Source organism: Myotis lucifugus, unplaced genomic scaffold (assembly GCF_000147115.1).
Source record: "Myotis lucifugus unplaced genomic scaffold, Myoluc2.0 scaffold_212, whole genome shotgun sequence".
NCBI lineage: Eukaryota > Metazoa > Chordata > Mammalia > Chiroptera > Vespertilionidae > Myotis > Myotis lucifugus.
This window is the reverse complement of record NW_005871260.1, coordinates 2,038,292-2,053,340: the sequence shown is the minus strand read 5'-3', so window position 1 is coordinate 2,053,340 and position 15,049 is coordinate 2,038,292. Positions and strand designations below refer to the sequence as shown.

The window sequence follows — 15,049 nt, the reverse complement described above, 5'->3', positions numbered from 1 at the left end:
GTGCAAAAACTATACTCAAGTGGAACAGAAATATCCTGTCTCTAAAAGCTACTTAATGGAAGCTTTTAATATTTTATAACTTGTAGGGCACCCAAATATGTCCCCAAGTTACAGCTAAGCTCATAGTGCTCTAGTTCTATGGGGTCCACCAGCATGCTTACCTACATCTTGCCATTTCCCATACCTTTTCTCTTCCATTAGGGAAAGAACACAGCCCATGGCACATATCAGGTACTCAAACATTAGTTGAATGAATACCATATATCCAGAATAAATCTTTCCTTTACCTTCAGATACCAACAAATCTAGTTGGTTTGTAAATACTTTAAAGGAGGAACGATATCATTCAAAATATTTCACACAGCTACAGAGGAATAAATATATCTTATAGAAATAAATAAGTATACCCAAGTATTTTCCACATTATTTAAAATGTGGTAATAAATTTTAACATGCTTTAAAAGTACTAGTGAGACTGAAAATTTTCATCCAAACAAGTTTCTACTTCTTTTTAAATAACTGACTCCCTGTAATTACAAAGGTCACACAGAAAAAGTAGAATTCAAGAATAAAAAAGCTTTACAATTTAATGTAAGTAGTACTTTTAAATAAGCTTAAAAAACATCTGTCTATAGAATATTAGCATTTACAAGGACAATACTGCATAAGTTGTGCATATACTTTGGTTCTTCATTTTACATACCGTTCCTGCAGTATCCAAGATTTCAAGCATACACTGTTGTGCATCTACTTCAACTTGCTGGGGGGGGGGAAAGACAAAATAGACCTTCATTTTTTTTTATATATAGATATATATATATATATAAACAACACTATCTTAATATACACAAAAGCTAATATGATATTTAAAACAGAGACAGATTATAGCAACTCTAATCTCAAGCAATACTTTAACGTAAGAAAAATATAGCTAGATAATTAAGGTCCACCAACTTTGTATTAGGTGCAAAAACCATGTATTCCGACTCAACACAGATAGTGACAAGATCCAAGCTCAATATGAATCACTAAACACTTTATTCTGGAAAGGAAATTATTTCAGCCCTAGCTGGTTTGGCTCATTGAATAGAGCGTCAGCCTGCAGACTGAAGGGCCCTGGGTTCGATGCTGGTCAAGGGCACATGCCCGGGTTGTGGGCTCAGAGCCCAGTGGGGAGCGTGCAGGAGGCAGCCGATCAATGCTACTCTCTCATCATTGATGTTTCTATCTCTCTCCCTCTCTTTCTTCCTCTCTGAAATCAGTAAAAATATATTAAAAAAACCAAAAAAACAAAACAAAACACAACACCACCCCTTCATTAAAAAAAAAAAAGGAAATTATTTCAAAAAAGCTTAAAAAATTAAAACCAGTTGTAGTGAGAATAATATCAGAAGTGATTCTGCCTACTGCAATTCTGCCAATATTTTAGAAAGAGTTTCATTTTTCTAGATAACCACTTCCCCCCTTCACTGTATTGGAATAAAATTTCTGGTAGCAAGGAAGCAGAGGACAGCTAAAAAATAAATTGTGTTTCTCTGTTACCATCTTTCACCCAACATTTTCTAGGGAAAAAAGTTATTTAAAATTAGCTGTGGAAAAAAAGTTCTACTGCCTCACAGCTAGGGTGCAGGAAGGGCTTTCCAGTTTTGTTTTGTTTTTGTAGACTGTGGACAAAGGAGGGAATGAAACGCACTGACTGCACAGCAGCAGGGGCTATGTTGGCTGCTACATAAGGTGAGGCATAACTTTCTTGCTATTACGTTAAAATGTCTCCACATTAAGTTCTATTGTCATATGTTGTGTTAGCGAACATCGCAATAAACCTTTCTATTATGAGCAGTGACACTTTCTCAAAGAGTTATTAGTAGGAAGGTTAGGGAGACTCCTGTACTCACATCTTTAGGTTAAAATGAAGGGAACCCGAGAGTATTTTTTCATCTTTGGGGTGGGGTTTGGATAGACCATGAAGCTACTACTTGAAATGGATGGCCTAGCTCTTAAGTTTATTTGTCAAATTAAAATGGTGGGGTCATGATAAACTTGAAATTCTCAGAGAGAGAAAGAGAGAATGAGAGGGACAGCGAGAGCCAAGTCTTCAAGAGCCTCATAAACTGGTAGACATGCAATGCCAAGAAATAATCAAGTGTAAATTTTTCCCACTATGTAAATAACATTCAATAATTATAAAGCTAAAACCAATAATTTATATTTATAGTAAAGTGAAAAGCAAAAGGCCTTTAAAAGTAACATATACCTTTCTATAAGAATCTTCTATCGTAGGATCATATTTTTCAACAAAAATTCCTTGAACAAACTGTACAGTCTGAAAAAAATTAACATAGCATTATACTTCTAAAGAAAAGAACAAATCCAAATCTGTACATTTCAAACTATTGATTTCACATAGTAGTTATGCCACTGATAAAAAACACAACCACATTTGAATGCATGCATTTGGTAAGATTACCTTAGAAAGTTGTTTTTTTTAAAAAGTAATCACTATGCTCTTTGTTAGGTAATTCTAAATTTAGAGATCATACTATATTTAAAAATTTTTAAATATTTCCAGTTTCAATCTTAATTGAATTTTAATTAGAAAGTGGCTAATTGTTTTGTGTACAGACATGTGTGTACACTCATAACACTTCCCCATTACTCTGGATATAATTACACATGAAAAAGCAGCTCATGCTCTGTTGTACACACTTCTCAGTTTGATTTCAGCATGTCAAGTTCTGTGCTAAGTGGCCAAGTGAGATGATCAATCTATCTTATTGTGGGGCTTTGCTAAACTCTCATCTATTCATCAAGTTATTTTCCCTAAGTTTCTTCCCTTTCCCAACCACCATCAAGCTGTGTCTTTTTTCTTGCTATACTATTCCTTGATACAGAAAATATGACTGTCAAAATAATGTAAAAACTGTATCGTCAGAGGTGTTATTTGAAAAAGGTTTTTTATAAGCTTTATTTAATATTTTCTAACATAAAAATATATATAATGACAAAGACCAAAATTAACTCCTATGTGGCTCTGAAATGCACATTTTTATATGCTCTCACCCTCTGTGCTGAGCTCACACTGTATTCTGGCATATTTCATGTTGGTCTGGAACCAGTGTTCCAGAGAAAATATGATCTACCCAGATACAACTAAGAGTTGACTAAAATTATAAGAAAAATATTACATTGCTTCTAAAATTACTGAAATTTCACCTTAACAGATAAACGAAAACCAACAATCAAAACCTAAAACTCAACAGAAGAACATGTCTTGGAGTGAAGAGCTTAGGTATAGTGAGAATGACTTACCAGAGCGGATTTTCCAACGCCTCCTGAGCCAAGAACGACTAGCTTATACTCACGCATGGTGCAAACCTGTCAAAAGCTAGTACCTATTAAAGAAAAGAAAAAAAATCTTAAGTAATATCTCTGTAATCAGGTGGTCCTTATATAAATAAGACCTTCAAGCAAATAGATTTATTTAAAGATGATTACTATACCACACTAATATGGAGCATCCCATAAACAGACTTACTAAAGAATGGGCTCTTTTAACACATCAGATGCAGAAAGAAACTGCAGAATTACAGATATGACTTTCAGCATTTCCTAAGTTCAATTAGAATAAAATATTTACTCTATTAAGAAAAAAAATGGGGGGAGGAGGCTGAAGAAAAGCTTGAAAGGATATTCTATTGGTTATAAGATGGCAGCAACAGACATGTTTACCCTCCTTTCTATCCTGAGTCACAAGTAATTGAATGCCTACTAAGTATAGGAATATACCAAATTGGGGGTGGGGGAAGGGAAAATCCTGCCTTCACTGAGTTAATATTCTAGAAAGATAAATAGGATAGGGCAGGAGTCTATAGACAAATCCAGCCCACCATCTGTTTTTATACATAAAGTTTTATTGAAATACAGCCATGCCTATTCATTTGTGTATTGTCTGTGGTTGCTATCTTGCTGTGATGGCAGTTAAGAAGTTACAGCAGAGACCATCTGGTCTGCAAAGCCTAAAATATTTACTTTGCCATTTATAGAAAAAAAACTGCTGACCCCTGAGATACATGAATGGTAAATGAGTTAGCAGAGAAAGCAGACCAAATATTCATTGCTGAAATGGGAGAGGTACAAGGTGTCTGAAAATGGTCAGGAATCAGTGGCAAAATTGAATATGAATGCCCAGACTCTCTTCAATATTATGAAATACTAAGTATCAATAGCAATAAAACAAAAAGAAGCAAACTATACTAAGGCTTATCAGAGACACTAAAAGTTTCCATAATAGGGGAGAACATGAGAATACAAAGCTCCCACATTCCTAGGGGGAAAAAATTTGGTCAGTGGCCATGATACAAAAGTAGCCACCAGAACAGGTTCTAAACTTTCTTCTTAATCAAGAAATAATAGTTCTTTAGTCATAGCAACAAGTAACTACCAGAACTGGTTTAAAAACATTTAATCAACTAATAATTGTTTGCTTCAGTGAATATGATTCTGTAAACCAGTCACTATCTGATAGCCCCTTCTGAAAGTCAATCATAAATGGACTCACTTTGGTATATTTCTTTGTGTTAAATCTCTTTATATGTTCTTTCTTCCAGCTTATATTCTTAGAAAAGATATCCTTTGTTTAACCTATATCTCTATGACACTCCTTTATTTCTCAAGATGCCAGGCTTATTGCCATGAACTTTCTTTCAATACTTTCTCCTTCACTTCTACCTAATATATATATACACACACTGAGTGGCCAGATTATTATGACAACCTGACGTTTGTAGGCAAATTAGCTATAATTTCGAACTGAAGTTGCTAGAGGGCCAGACCATTATAAATAGGGAAGTAGGTTGTTTACCACGACAGTAGAAATGGTTTTTTTTCCTGAAGATATGGGTAAACAATGTGATTTAACGGCCTTTGAACTTGGGATGACACACACACACACACACACACACACACACACACACTCCCCCCAAGTGGCCACATTATTATGACCACTTGACGTTTGTAGGCAAATTAGCCGTACACTGCATCGTATGGGATATGAAAGCCGAAGGCCTGTTTGAACACCTTGCTGTCTGCAGTTACCAAGATAAAACGTCTCCAATTCGCACAGTAACACAAGGATTGGACAGTTGAGCATTGGAAAAAAGTCATGTGGTCCAATAAATCACGTTTCCAGTTGCATCATGCAGATGGCAGAGTGAGAATTTGGCGGAAACAGCATGAAAGCATGCACCCCACATGTATGAGTACAACCCTTCAAGCTGGTGGGGGCAGTGTTATGGTTTGGAGCATGTTTTCCTGGCATGATTTGGGCCCTTTAATTCGTGTGCAACAACCTCTGAATAGCACAACATACCTAAGTATCGTTGCTGATCAAGTTCATCCTATCATGTTGATGGTGTATCCCAATGGAGATGACTTCTTCCAATAAGACAATGCACCATGCCACGGTGCTCGTATTGTGCAGGAGTGGTTTCAAGAACATGAGGGAGACTTTACCTTGCTTAGGTGGCCCCCACAATCACCAGATCTCAATCCAATTGAGCATTTGTGGGACAAAGTTAAAAGAGCCATCAGGCAGCTGGTTCTACAACCATCAAATCTCACAGAACTGGACAGTGCTATTCATCAGTCATGGTGTCAGATTCCTCGCATCACCTTTCAACAACATCTCATGGAGTCAATACCAAGAAGAATCGCCGCAGTATTGAAGGCAAAAGATGGCCCAACGAAGTACTGATGGGGTGGTCATAATAATCTGGCCACTCAGTGTGTGTGTGTGTATCTATCTATCTATCTATCTATCTATCTATCTATCTATCGCCACTCAGTGTGTGTGTATCCATCCATCCATCCATCCATCCATCCATCCCACGTTCAAAAGCTGTTAAATTGCGTTGTTTACTCATATCTTCAGAAAAAAATCACTTCTACTGTCATGGTAAACAACCTGCTTCCCTATTTATAATGGTCTGGCCCTCTAGCAGCTGCAGCATGAAATTATAGCTAATTTGCCTACAAACGTCAGGTGGGCGTAATAATCTGGCCCCTCAGTGCGTGTATGTATTCTCATTCTCTCTCTCTCTCTCTCTGCCCGGCGCACGAAATTCGTGCACAGGTACGGCCCCTAGGCCTGGCCTGCAGTCAGGGCCTAGCCTATTTATCTTTCTAGAATATTAGCTCAGTGAAGGCAGGATTTTCCCTTCCCCCACCCCCAATTTGGTATATTCCTATACTTAGTAGGCATTAATTCACTCCTGCCTTTGAAAGTTTGTTGATCTTTAAACTCTAATTCCCTAAAACCATATAAAACTAGCAGTCTGCTCTGTTCAGGGAAGACTGTGTCTGACTAGGATAGCTTGTTTCTTAAAGTAATCAATAACTTCAGCTTTGTTTTTTGTTTCAGATATGAATAGTCTCTCATTCTTTGACAGTTGACCTAAGACCTTCATTTGGCATCATTCCAAATGAAGCGCTTAGACAAACAAGTGTACTAACACTTGGAGTGCGGGAAACGAGTTAAGTCGGCTCACGTGAATTGCGCGTACTCCGCGGGAGCCGTCTTTAACTCGGTTCATATAGATTTGCGGTGGAGTGCGGGAAACGTGTAAACTCGGGCCGATTGTAACTGCGTATTACCAAATATTTGTTTGTAATCCACCCTTTTGGTGGATGGAACAAAACCAAAAGACAGAGCCATCTTATATTTTGGCGGGAAATTCACCCGCACTCCAAGTGCTAAATAAATAGGCTGCTTTTGACCCACTGCTATTTGTTCTTTGAACTTACTGTCAGATGAGTCAGTCTTAACAATGGTGGGAGCTCCAATTGGTTCCTTGAGTTTTCATTGTTAAATTTATTTTGTTATCCTAGGACTTGCAAAAAAAACTGATCTTTGCGTAAGGCAATTAGGCCTTTAGGTTTTGGCTTGGAGGTATATTGTTTGGTAAATATTTCTGCCATTAGTTTAATTCTTTAGTTACTTGCTTTGCTTTTGTCCATCTATTTGTGATGTGTTTTGTGTTTTCCTGGACTGTCTAGTTTCATTCCCTGAATAGAGGATGCTTCATTTGGAATAGATGGAGGCATAGGCCTGATGAGCCTCCAATTAAATTCAAACTAGCCCCAAGTACTAAAAGGTTGAAGATGAGTAAAACCAGTGACAAGCAAAGGTGAATGACTGTCAAATTTCACCTTGGGTCACTTTCAAAACCTTCATGATGGCATATTATAAGGTCAATAACTGTAGAATTGTTGATTATGTGGTTCCTTCCTAACCTCTACTTGGTTAGGGAACCTGAGAATCTGTTTGCAAGGGCACATCTTTTTTTTTTTTAAAGTACTCAAATCATTTTTAAAAAAATATATATTTTATTGATTTTTTACAGAGAGAAAGGGAGAGGGATAGAGAGTTAGAAACATCAATGAGAGAGAAACATCGAACAGCCGCCTCCTGCACACCCCCTACTGGGGATGCGCCTGCAACCAAGGTACATGCCCTTGACTGGAATTGAACCTGGGACCCTTAAGCCCGCAGGCCAACGCTCTATCCACTGAGCCAAACCGGTCAGGGCTCAAATCATTTTTATTTAGGAATAATTTACATCTAATGAAACAAGTAGATCTTAGGCATTAAATTAGTTTTGACATTTTCTAGTACTGGCAACCACAAACACAGCCCTCATTAAAATTTAAAACACTTTTATCACCTATAAAGTTCCCAATGTGCCTCTTCTAAGTAATTATCATGACACCATTTTTCTTGTCTCTAGTGATCTCTTTCTTATTTGTCAAAGCCAAAACCTTCTCTAAGTAGAATTTGTGTCTTTTATAAACTTCCAATATAATCCTGATTCTTGCACTTAAATTGGTAAATGACAAAAATTGTGACTAACAATTGTGACTTAACAACTAGACTGATGGTCAACTTTTGGAATGTCAAAATTAATACCTTAATAGGAACTAAAATTTTATGAAGAATTATGGGACAAAAATAATACTGAATAATTAACTTCTTTAATTGGTACTCTGGGGCTTCAAAATATGACTAAAATAGTCTCTCTTTTGTTCTCTGCTGCTCAAATCTTTGGAAACCTACCCTCCCTGATTCATTCTGTCTATTTATACTACCCACAAAACCCTTCTATTTCTTCTGCTCCTCCCCTTTACCTCTGAAACAAACTACCTTCCTGAGGGTTTCTCAGTAAGGGAACAATTATACTAAACAATAAACAGCCCCTTTAATCGCCTAAGTAGAAAGAAGAGCTATAAAAATTGAATTTAAACACTGGTCTAGAATTTAGTTGAAATTATGTTTAGGGATTTTCCTAAATCTCAGGAAGACTGACAGAAATTTGGTAGACTGCCCTTGACTGGAATTTGGTAGACTGACAGAAATTTAAGTTGAATTCCAACTTAATTACTAATTATTTAATTTCCCATAAAAGAAAAAGGTTAAAACAGCAGGATAAGAAAGACCAGATTCAAATATCTTTTAAAAAAGTGACTTAAAGAGAACAATAACCTAGTTAGGTTCTATTTCAGAAGTCTTTCTAAGGGGTAGATTGGTCAAGATTTAAAGTTGCAAACAAAATAAAAATGACTTAATAGAAAAAAAATGACTTCAGGAAATTTAAAACAGTATTTTGTGGTAGGACCTAGCTGAGGTACAGGGAGACAAGCCCCTTCTCTCTGATTGGCTAGGAAACTTAAAATGGAAAATTGTAATTTAGAAAATATACAATGGCTAAACATTTTCAGAGACCCTCACAAAGTAAACAAGCTAAAAAGAAAAACTGAACCAAAAGGTCTTTGTTTTCTAAGAAATGGGAGCCTATGGAATAGGTTAGCTGTACATACTGCAAGTAGAGCCATTGGAAGAACCAATGTTCCATGCTTACTAAGAAACAAAAGTAGAAAGATCCCCTATCTGTCCCATAATGTTGCTCCAAGGGAAACCTGAGCACTCAATAATTCCCGGACCTTTCCTCACTGGGGGTAGGAGTAGACTGACTACACAGTCATAAAGGAATATTTTGGGGTGATGGAAGTGTTGTAAAACTGGTTGAAGTGATGACTACACAACTATAAAGTTTCTAAAACCCAAGAACAAAAACACTGCCACAGCTGAAAAACAAAAACACTGATTGAATCAACATAAAAAATACTGACTATTGCCCTAAGGCGGTTTGGCTTGCTGGTTAGAGCACCAGCCCACAGATGGAAGGGTCAGGGTTCAATTCCCAGTCAAGGGTATGCATCTCGGTTGCAGGCTCCATCCTTGGCCCAGGTGGGCATGTGTGGGTGGCAACCAATCGATGTGTTTCTCCCTCCCCACCCCCTTTCTTATCAATGTTTCTCTCTCCTCCCACCCCCTCCCCCCTCCCTCCCTTTTTCTCCAAAAATCAATGGAAACATTTCCTCAGGTGAGGATTTAAAAAAAAAGACATTGACTATAAAAGTAAACATTTATGGAAACTACATTTTTCTTTTTAAAAATATTTTTGTTTAATCCTCACCCAAGGACATACTTCTATTGATTTTAGAGAGAGAGGAAGGGAGAAGGGGGGTGGGAAGGGGTTGAGAGAGAGATGGATGCGAGGGCAAAACATCGGGTTGCCTCCCGCATCCACTCCTACACGGGATTGAACCCACAAACCAGGGATGTACCCTGACTGAGAACTGAACCCACGATCTTTCAGTGCATGGGATGATGTTCCAACCAACTGAGCCAAACTGGCCAGGGCAGAACTCCATTTCTTAATGAAATGGTTGGGACTCTTTTTCCCAGTTGCTTCATTTATCCATAAATATTACCTGTTACCAGAATGAGTCATGTTTACCCATATTAGTGCTTCTGTAAGTAATTGGTTCCTTGTATTTTTTTTTATTGTTGTTGTTAATCCTCACCCAAGGACATGTTTCCATTGATTTTTTTAAAAAATATATTTTATTGATTTTTTACAGAGAGGAAGGGAGAGGGATAGAGAGCCAGAAACATCGATGAGAGAGAAACATCGATCGGCTGCCTCCTGCACACTCCCCACTGGAGATGTGCCTGCAACCAAGGCACATGCCCTTGACTGGAATCGAACCTGGGACCCTTGAGTCCACAGGCCGACGCTCTATCCGTTGAGCCAAACTGGCCAGGGCTCCATTGATTTTTTACAGAGGAAGGAAGGGAAGGGGACAGAGAAAGAGAGAGAAACATTGATGTGAGAGAGACACATCAATTGATTGCCTCCCGCTGGGACTGAGGAACTTGTAACTGAGGTGCGTGCCCTTGACCAGAATTGAACCTGAGAGTGTTCTGTCCGCAGGCCAACACTCTAGTCTAGCCACTTAGCAAAACTGGCTAGGGCCCTTCCATTTTTTATTACTGACAAAAAAGATCCTTTGCGTGGGTATAGGACATTTTCTTTATCCATTCACCAGCTGGTGGACATCTGGATTGCTTCCAGCTTGTTTTAATTTTAGTAACTCAACCAAGAAGAATTTTTACCATAGAGCCCTATGGTCATAGGAAATTGAAAATAATTCAAATTTTGAAGTAGAGAAATGTGACTGAAGTCAGCAATAGACTTTCAAATCTAAAAATACAGTGACAAAACACATCTAACTTACCAATAAGTTTTTTAATAAGGAACACCAATAAGAAGAAAATACAACTAAACATAGTCATTAGCTTTCATTAATTTTTTTCAATACTTCCTTATATGTACCCGCAACCATAATATTTTAATTTAAATCCTGATAAACACCAATGCTATAAGTATTTTTTCCTTAAAAATAAAACCTAACAGTACAATAGCCAAAATTTGTGAACTAATATTATTTTTTCAAATGTGCTTTTTAGTACACCAGTTTTGAAAAATTGTTTCCAGATTTTAAGACTGACAAAAAAAACCCCTGATTTAATTGTGAATAACAACTCTAGAAATTGACCATTAGTTTTCAGCAGAAAAGATAATGCTGATTAATAAGTAATGTCTGTCATTGGCTTGGGGGGGGGGGGTGGTGGTGGTTAGGAAAGTGATGGTACTCGTGTATTTGTGAGCCATAGGCGGAACCTTCCTGTACTAGTGTTCTTAACTTCAAAGCCATGAATGAGCACTTGAGAACCTGTGAGGTCCTGTGAGGTCCTAAAATTTCATGCACAATTTCAAGATGGGAAGAGTTATATCAGAATTTCAAGGGGATCTGTGATAGGTAATGTTTAAGACTTTGAGAATTATTGTTCTTTCACAGATCTTCAAAGAGGGACAATTTTGACAGCATAGCATAGTGTTCATAGCACCAAAGTTTCAAATCCAGGCAAATCATGAAAACTTTCAGAGCTTCACTTTCCTTATTGGGTAAATGGAGACAGTAATAACCATATGATAAGGTTGTGAGGTAAATATACAAAATTGTTAACTCCACAAAAACTAGAATTTTGGTCTGTTTACTCATCATTGCTATATCCTCAGAATCTAAAACAGTGCCTAATATACTAGTACTAGAGGCCTGGTGCACAAAAATTTGTGCACTGGGGGGGGGGGGGTCTCTCGCAGTCTGGGACCCCTCGGGGGATGACCACCTGCTGGCTTAGGCCTGCTCCCCAGGGGATTGGGCCTAAGATGGCAATCAGACATCCCTCTGGCAGCCCGGCAGCCCTTGGGGGATGTCCACTTGCTAGCGGGGAACAGACCTAAGCTGCAGTCAGACATCCTTAGCGTTGCTGAGGAGGCAGGAGAGGCTCCCACCACCACTGTTGTACTGGCAGCCATCAGCCTGGCTTGTGGCTGAGCAGAGCTCCCCCATGTGGGAGCGCACTGACCACCAGAGGGCAGTTCCTGCATTGAGCGTCTGCCCTCTGGTGGTCAGTGTGTGTCATAGTGACCAGTTATTCCCAGTCTTTCTGCTGTTAGGGTCAGTTTGCATATTACCCTTTTACTATATAGGACAGAGGCCTGGTGCATGGGTGGGGGCTGGCTGGTTTGCCCTGAAGGGTATCCCAGATCAGGGTGGGGGTCCCGCTTGGGTGCCTGGCCAGGCTGGGTGAGGTGCTGATGGCTGTTTGCAGCTGGCCACACCCCCTTCAGGGTGGGGGTCCCCACTGGGGTGCCTGGCCAGCCTAGGTGAGGGGCTGAGGGCTGTTTTCAGGCTGGCCTGCAACTGAAGCTCCCAGCCTCTCCTTTTTTTCTTTTTAATTCTGGGATTTATTTACCTTCTATAATTGAAACTCTGTTGCTGTCACTGGCGCTCCCAGCTCTGAGGCTCAGCTGGCTGAAAGCAGGTATCTGGAGTTTGTTTAGCTTCTATAATTGAAACTTTGTTGCTTTTGGAGCTGTTGCTTTCGGAGCTTAGAGCAGGCCACGGCAGGCGGGGAACCTTGGCTTCCTCCATCACTGGAGCAAGCAAACCTCCTGCTCACTTCAGCTGTGTGGCTGCCGGCCGCCATCTTTGTTGGCAGTTAATTTGCATATCTCACTGATTAGCCAATGGGAAGCGTAGCGGAGGTACGGTTAATTACCCTTTTTGTCTTTTATTAGATAGGATAGTATGTGCTCAATAAATTAAATAGTATATAGTTTTCCTTAAGAGTCCTGGTACCTTGCAATATTAACCATCAATAAAAGATAGCTTAAAAATAATAATAATAGCAATGGTCTGAGTGCTATTGCTCAGTACATTGTAGCAGAACTGCTCCTCTCTCAGTTGAGAATCACTACTCTATACCATTTTACCTTCTAGCTCAATAAAACATAAGAATGCAGGTGGGGACTGCTGTACAGCCTTAGTCTGATTTATAAAGTTTCTTCCAGGTAAGTTAAGATATAGAATATATATGCTAAAATTGGTTTCTAACCATATGGGGGTTCTATCTTTATTTTAGTCCTCCTGTCACTCACTGTAACTAGTTTGGAATATATTAAAATAAACTGAACTATACTATAATTCTTTAGCTATAGACTTGAAGGTTTACTACTATATTCCACTAAATACATTTTAACATCTCTGAAACGGGAATGTGTCCTACAGCAACCTCCTCTCCCCTGTACTGACAAAAAGCTAGTCACATATTAGTATTTTGAATCATTAAAAAATGAAGTTCAGGTAGACTGGGAACTAATCCCCTCTTACAATTTTTAAAAAACAGATCATTACACAAAAATATTATTAGTACTGGTGTTTTTTGACCCTTAATATTAATTACACAAGTCAATGACCTTTACTGTGTGGCATATTATACAGACTAATTCTGATAGTATAGAGAAAATCTCATAGTAGTGTTACTACTTTAGGAATACTAAGAAAATCTTAAGATTGTATTTAATTTTCTTGTACTTAAGTTGTGGAGTTATCTTGTAATTACCCCATGTTGTTATAATTTTAAAATGTTGATAATTATTGGCATTTTTAAAAAGTGGGATTAGAAACTAAAAAATGCTAATTTTAACAAGTCACTCAACTCAGAATGAATAAAATATTAATGCTGACAACACATGTGTTGAATAAGGATGTGTCAGCAATAGGGAATATCTTAATTAAACATTTTGCCAAAAATGATGGTGCTTGGTCAACTATATATAAAACATTCTAGTTTGAATTTCCAGTACAGCTGATGAGATTTTGTTGGTTTACATATTCTCTCTTTTATGGTATTCCTTGTAGATAATGGCATTTATATGTAAAAACTGGATGGGGTTTGGAAGTTATTTGTAAAGTTAAGAATTGCTAATTAATAATAATATGCCTATGCTAATCTGCAAATACAGCATTACTTTAATCAAGCTTTAATCTATGTACTTAACCAATTATATTAACTCATTAATTAGTGAGGGACTCCAAGATCCCCATTTTCTTTGGGTGGTTAAACAGGCAATAACAAAGTATATATGCAAAATGAACTTAGGAGTGTTATTAACAGTGCCATTTCTCACATATATTATACTTCATCAGCAAGAAAGTGCAACTCCTGTCACAAGCAGGCACTTATACAATTATAAATATGAAGCATGATTCACATTACTTCTCCAACAATCTAAGAATACAGATGAAGAAAACCAATTAAATTTGTAAATAACTACCAAAACACTGAAAATTCCAATACTGTTAAAACTGGAAGCATTTTTGACACTAAGTTTTCAAATACTCTGCTACTTATCTTTTAATAAAAACCTTTTGGTTATTTTAGGTATTATATGTCATTTGCATTTAAAGATTCCTAATTTTAGTTACTTATATAGATCCCCTAAAATTTGTGTGAATCAACCAAGTCCTGATCAAAGTAACTGATAGTTCTTATAGTTTTACTTGTATTTCTTGCAAAATTCTTGAGTACCCTGTTCACTAATTTAAAGGGTTGTTTTATTATTACCTTCTACAACTTTCTCCATTTACTTTGCAGCTTGGCTTGCATTGTTGGTTCATCAATTTAAGAAGTTGTTTAGTTCTAGTCTCAGAGAAAAGCATAGCCAAGACATGGAAAGACAAGAAAACACCACCTCCTAAAGCAGCGGTTCTCAACCTGTGGGTCGCGACCCTTTGGGGGTCGAATGACCCTTTCACAGGGGTCGCCTAAGACCATCGGAAAATACATATATAATTACATACTGTGTTTCTTTAAAAATATATTTTATTGATTTTTTACAGAGAGGAAGGAAGAGGGAGAGAGAGTTAGAAACATCGATCAGCTGCCTCCTGCACAACCCCTACTGGGGATGTGCCCACAACCAAGGTACATGCCCTTGACTGGAATCGAACCTGGGACCCTTCAGTCCGCAGGCCGACGCACTGTAAATTCTATAGGCATACAGAGTGACTAAAAGATCTACTATGTATTTCAAACATATTTTAGGTAACCTGAATATGAACATTAACTTTATTATTTGCTGTTTTAGAATCTCACACACACACTCTCACAAATGCATGCACACGAGTACCTTAGTTAACTATATTTTACTAGAGGCCCAGTGCACAAAATTCATGCACTGCTGGGGTCCCTAGCAGCTGCCTGCCACCGACCAGGGCCTCCCTCCCTTCCCCCGGCTGG

At 38.1% G+C, this 15,049-nt stretch overlaps 1 protein-coding gene across 2 annotated transcripts in view; it reads right to left on the bottom strand.

Annotated features, from left to right (window-relative positions):
• Window positions 1–15,049, bottom strand: part of RAP1B (RAP1B, member of RAS oncogene family) — a 45,724-nt gene that overhangs the window by 7,134 nt on the left and 23,541 nt on the right. For both annotated transcript variants that reach the window (XM_006097887.3, XM_014463598.2), the window contains exons 2-4: window positions 3,310–3,392; window positions 2,255–2,323; window positions 704–760 (exon numbers count right to left, since the gene is read on the bottom strand). In XM_006097887.3, coding sequence (XP_006097949.1) covers window positions 704–760; window positions 2,255–2,323; window positions 3,310–3,366 — 183 coding nt within the window. In that variant the 5' untranslated portion in view covers window positions 3,367–3,392. The remainder of the gene's footprint in view (window positions 1–703; window positions 761–2,254; window positions 2,324–3,309; window positions 3,393–15,049) is intronic.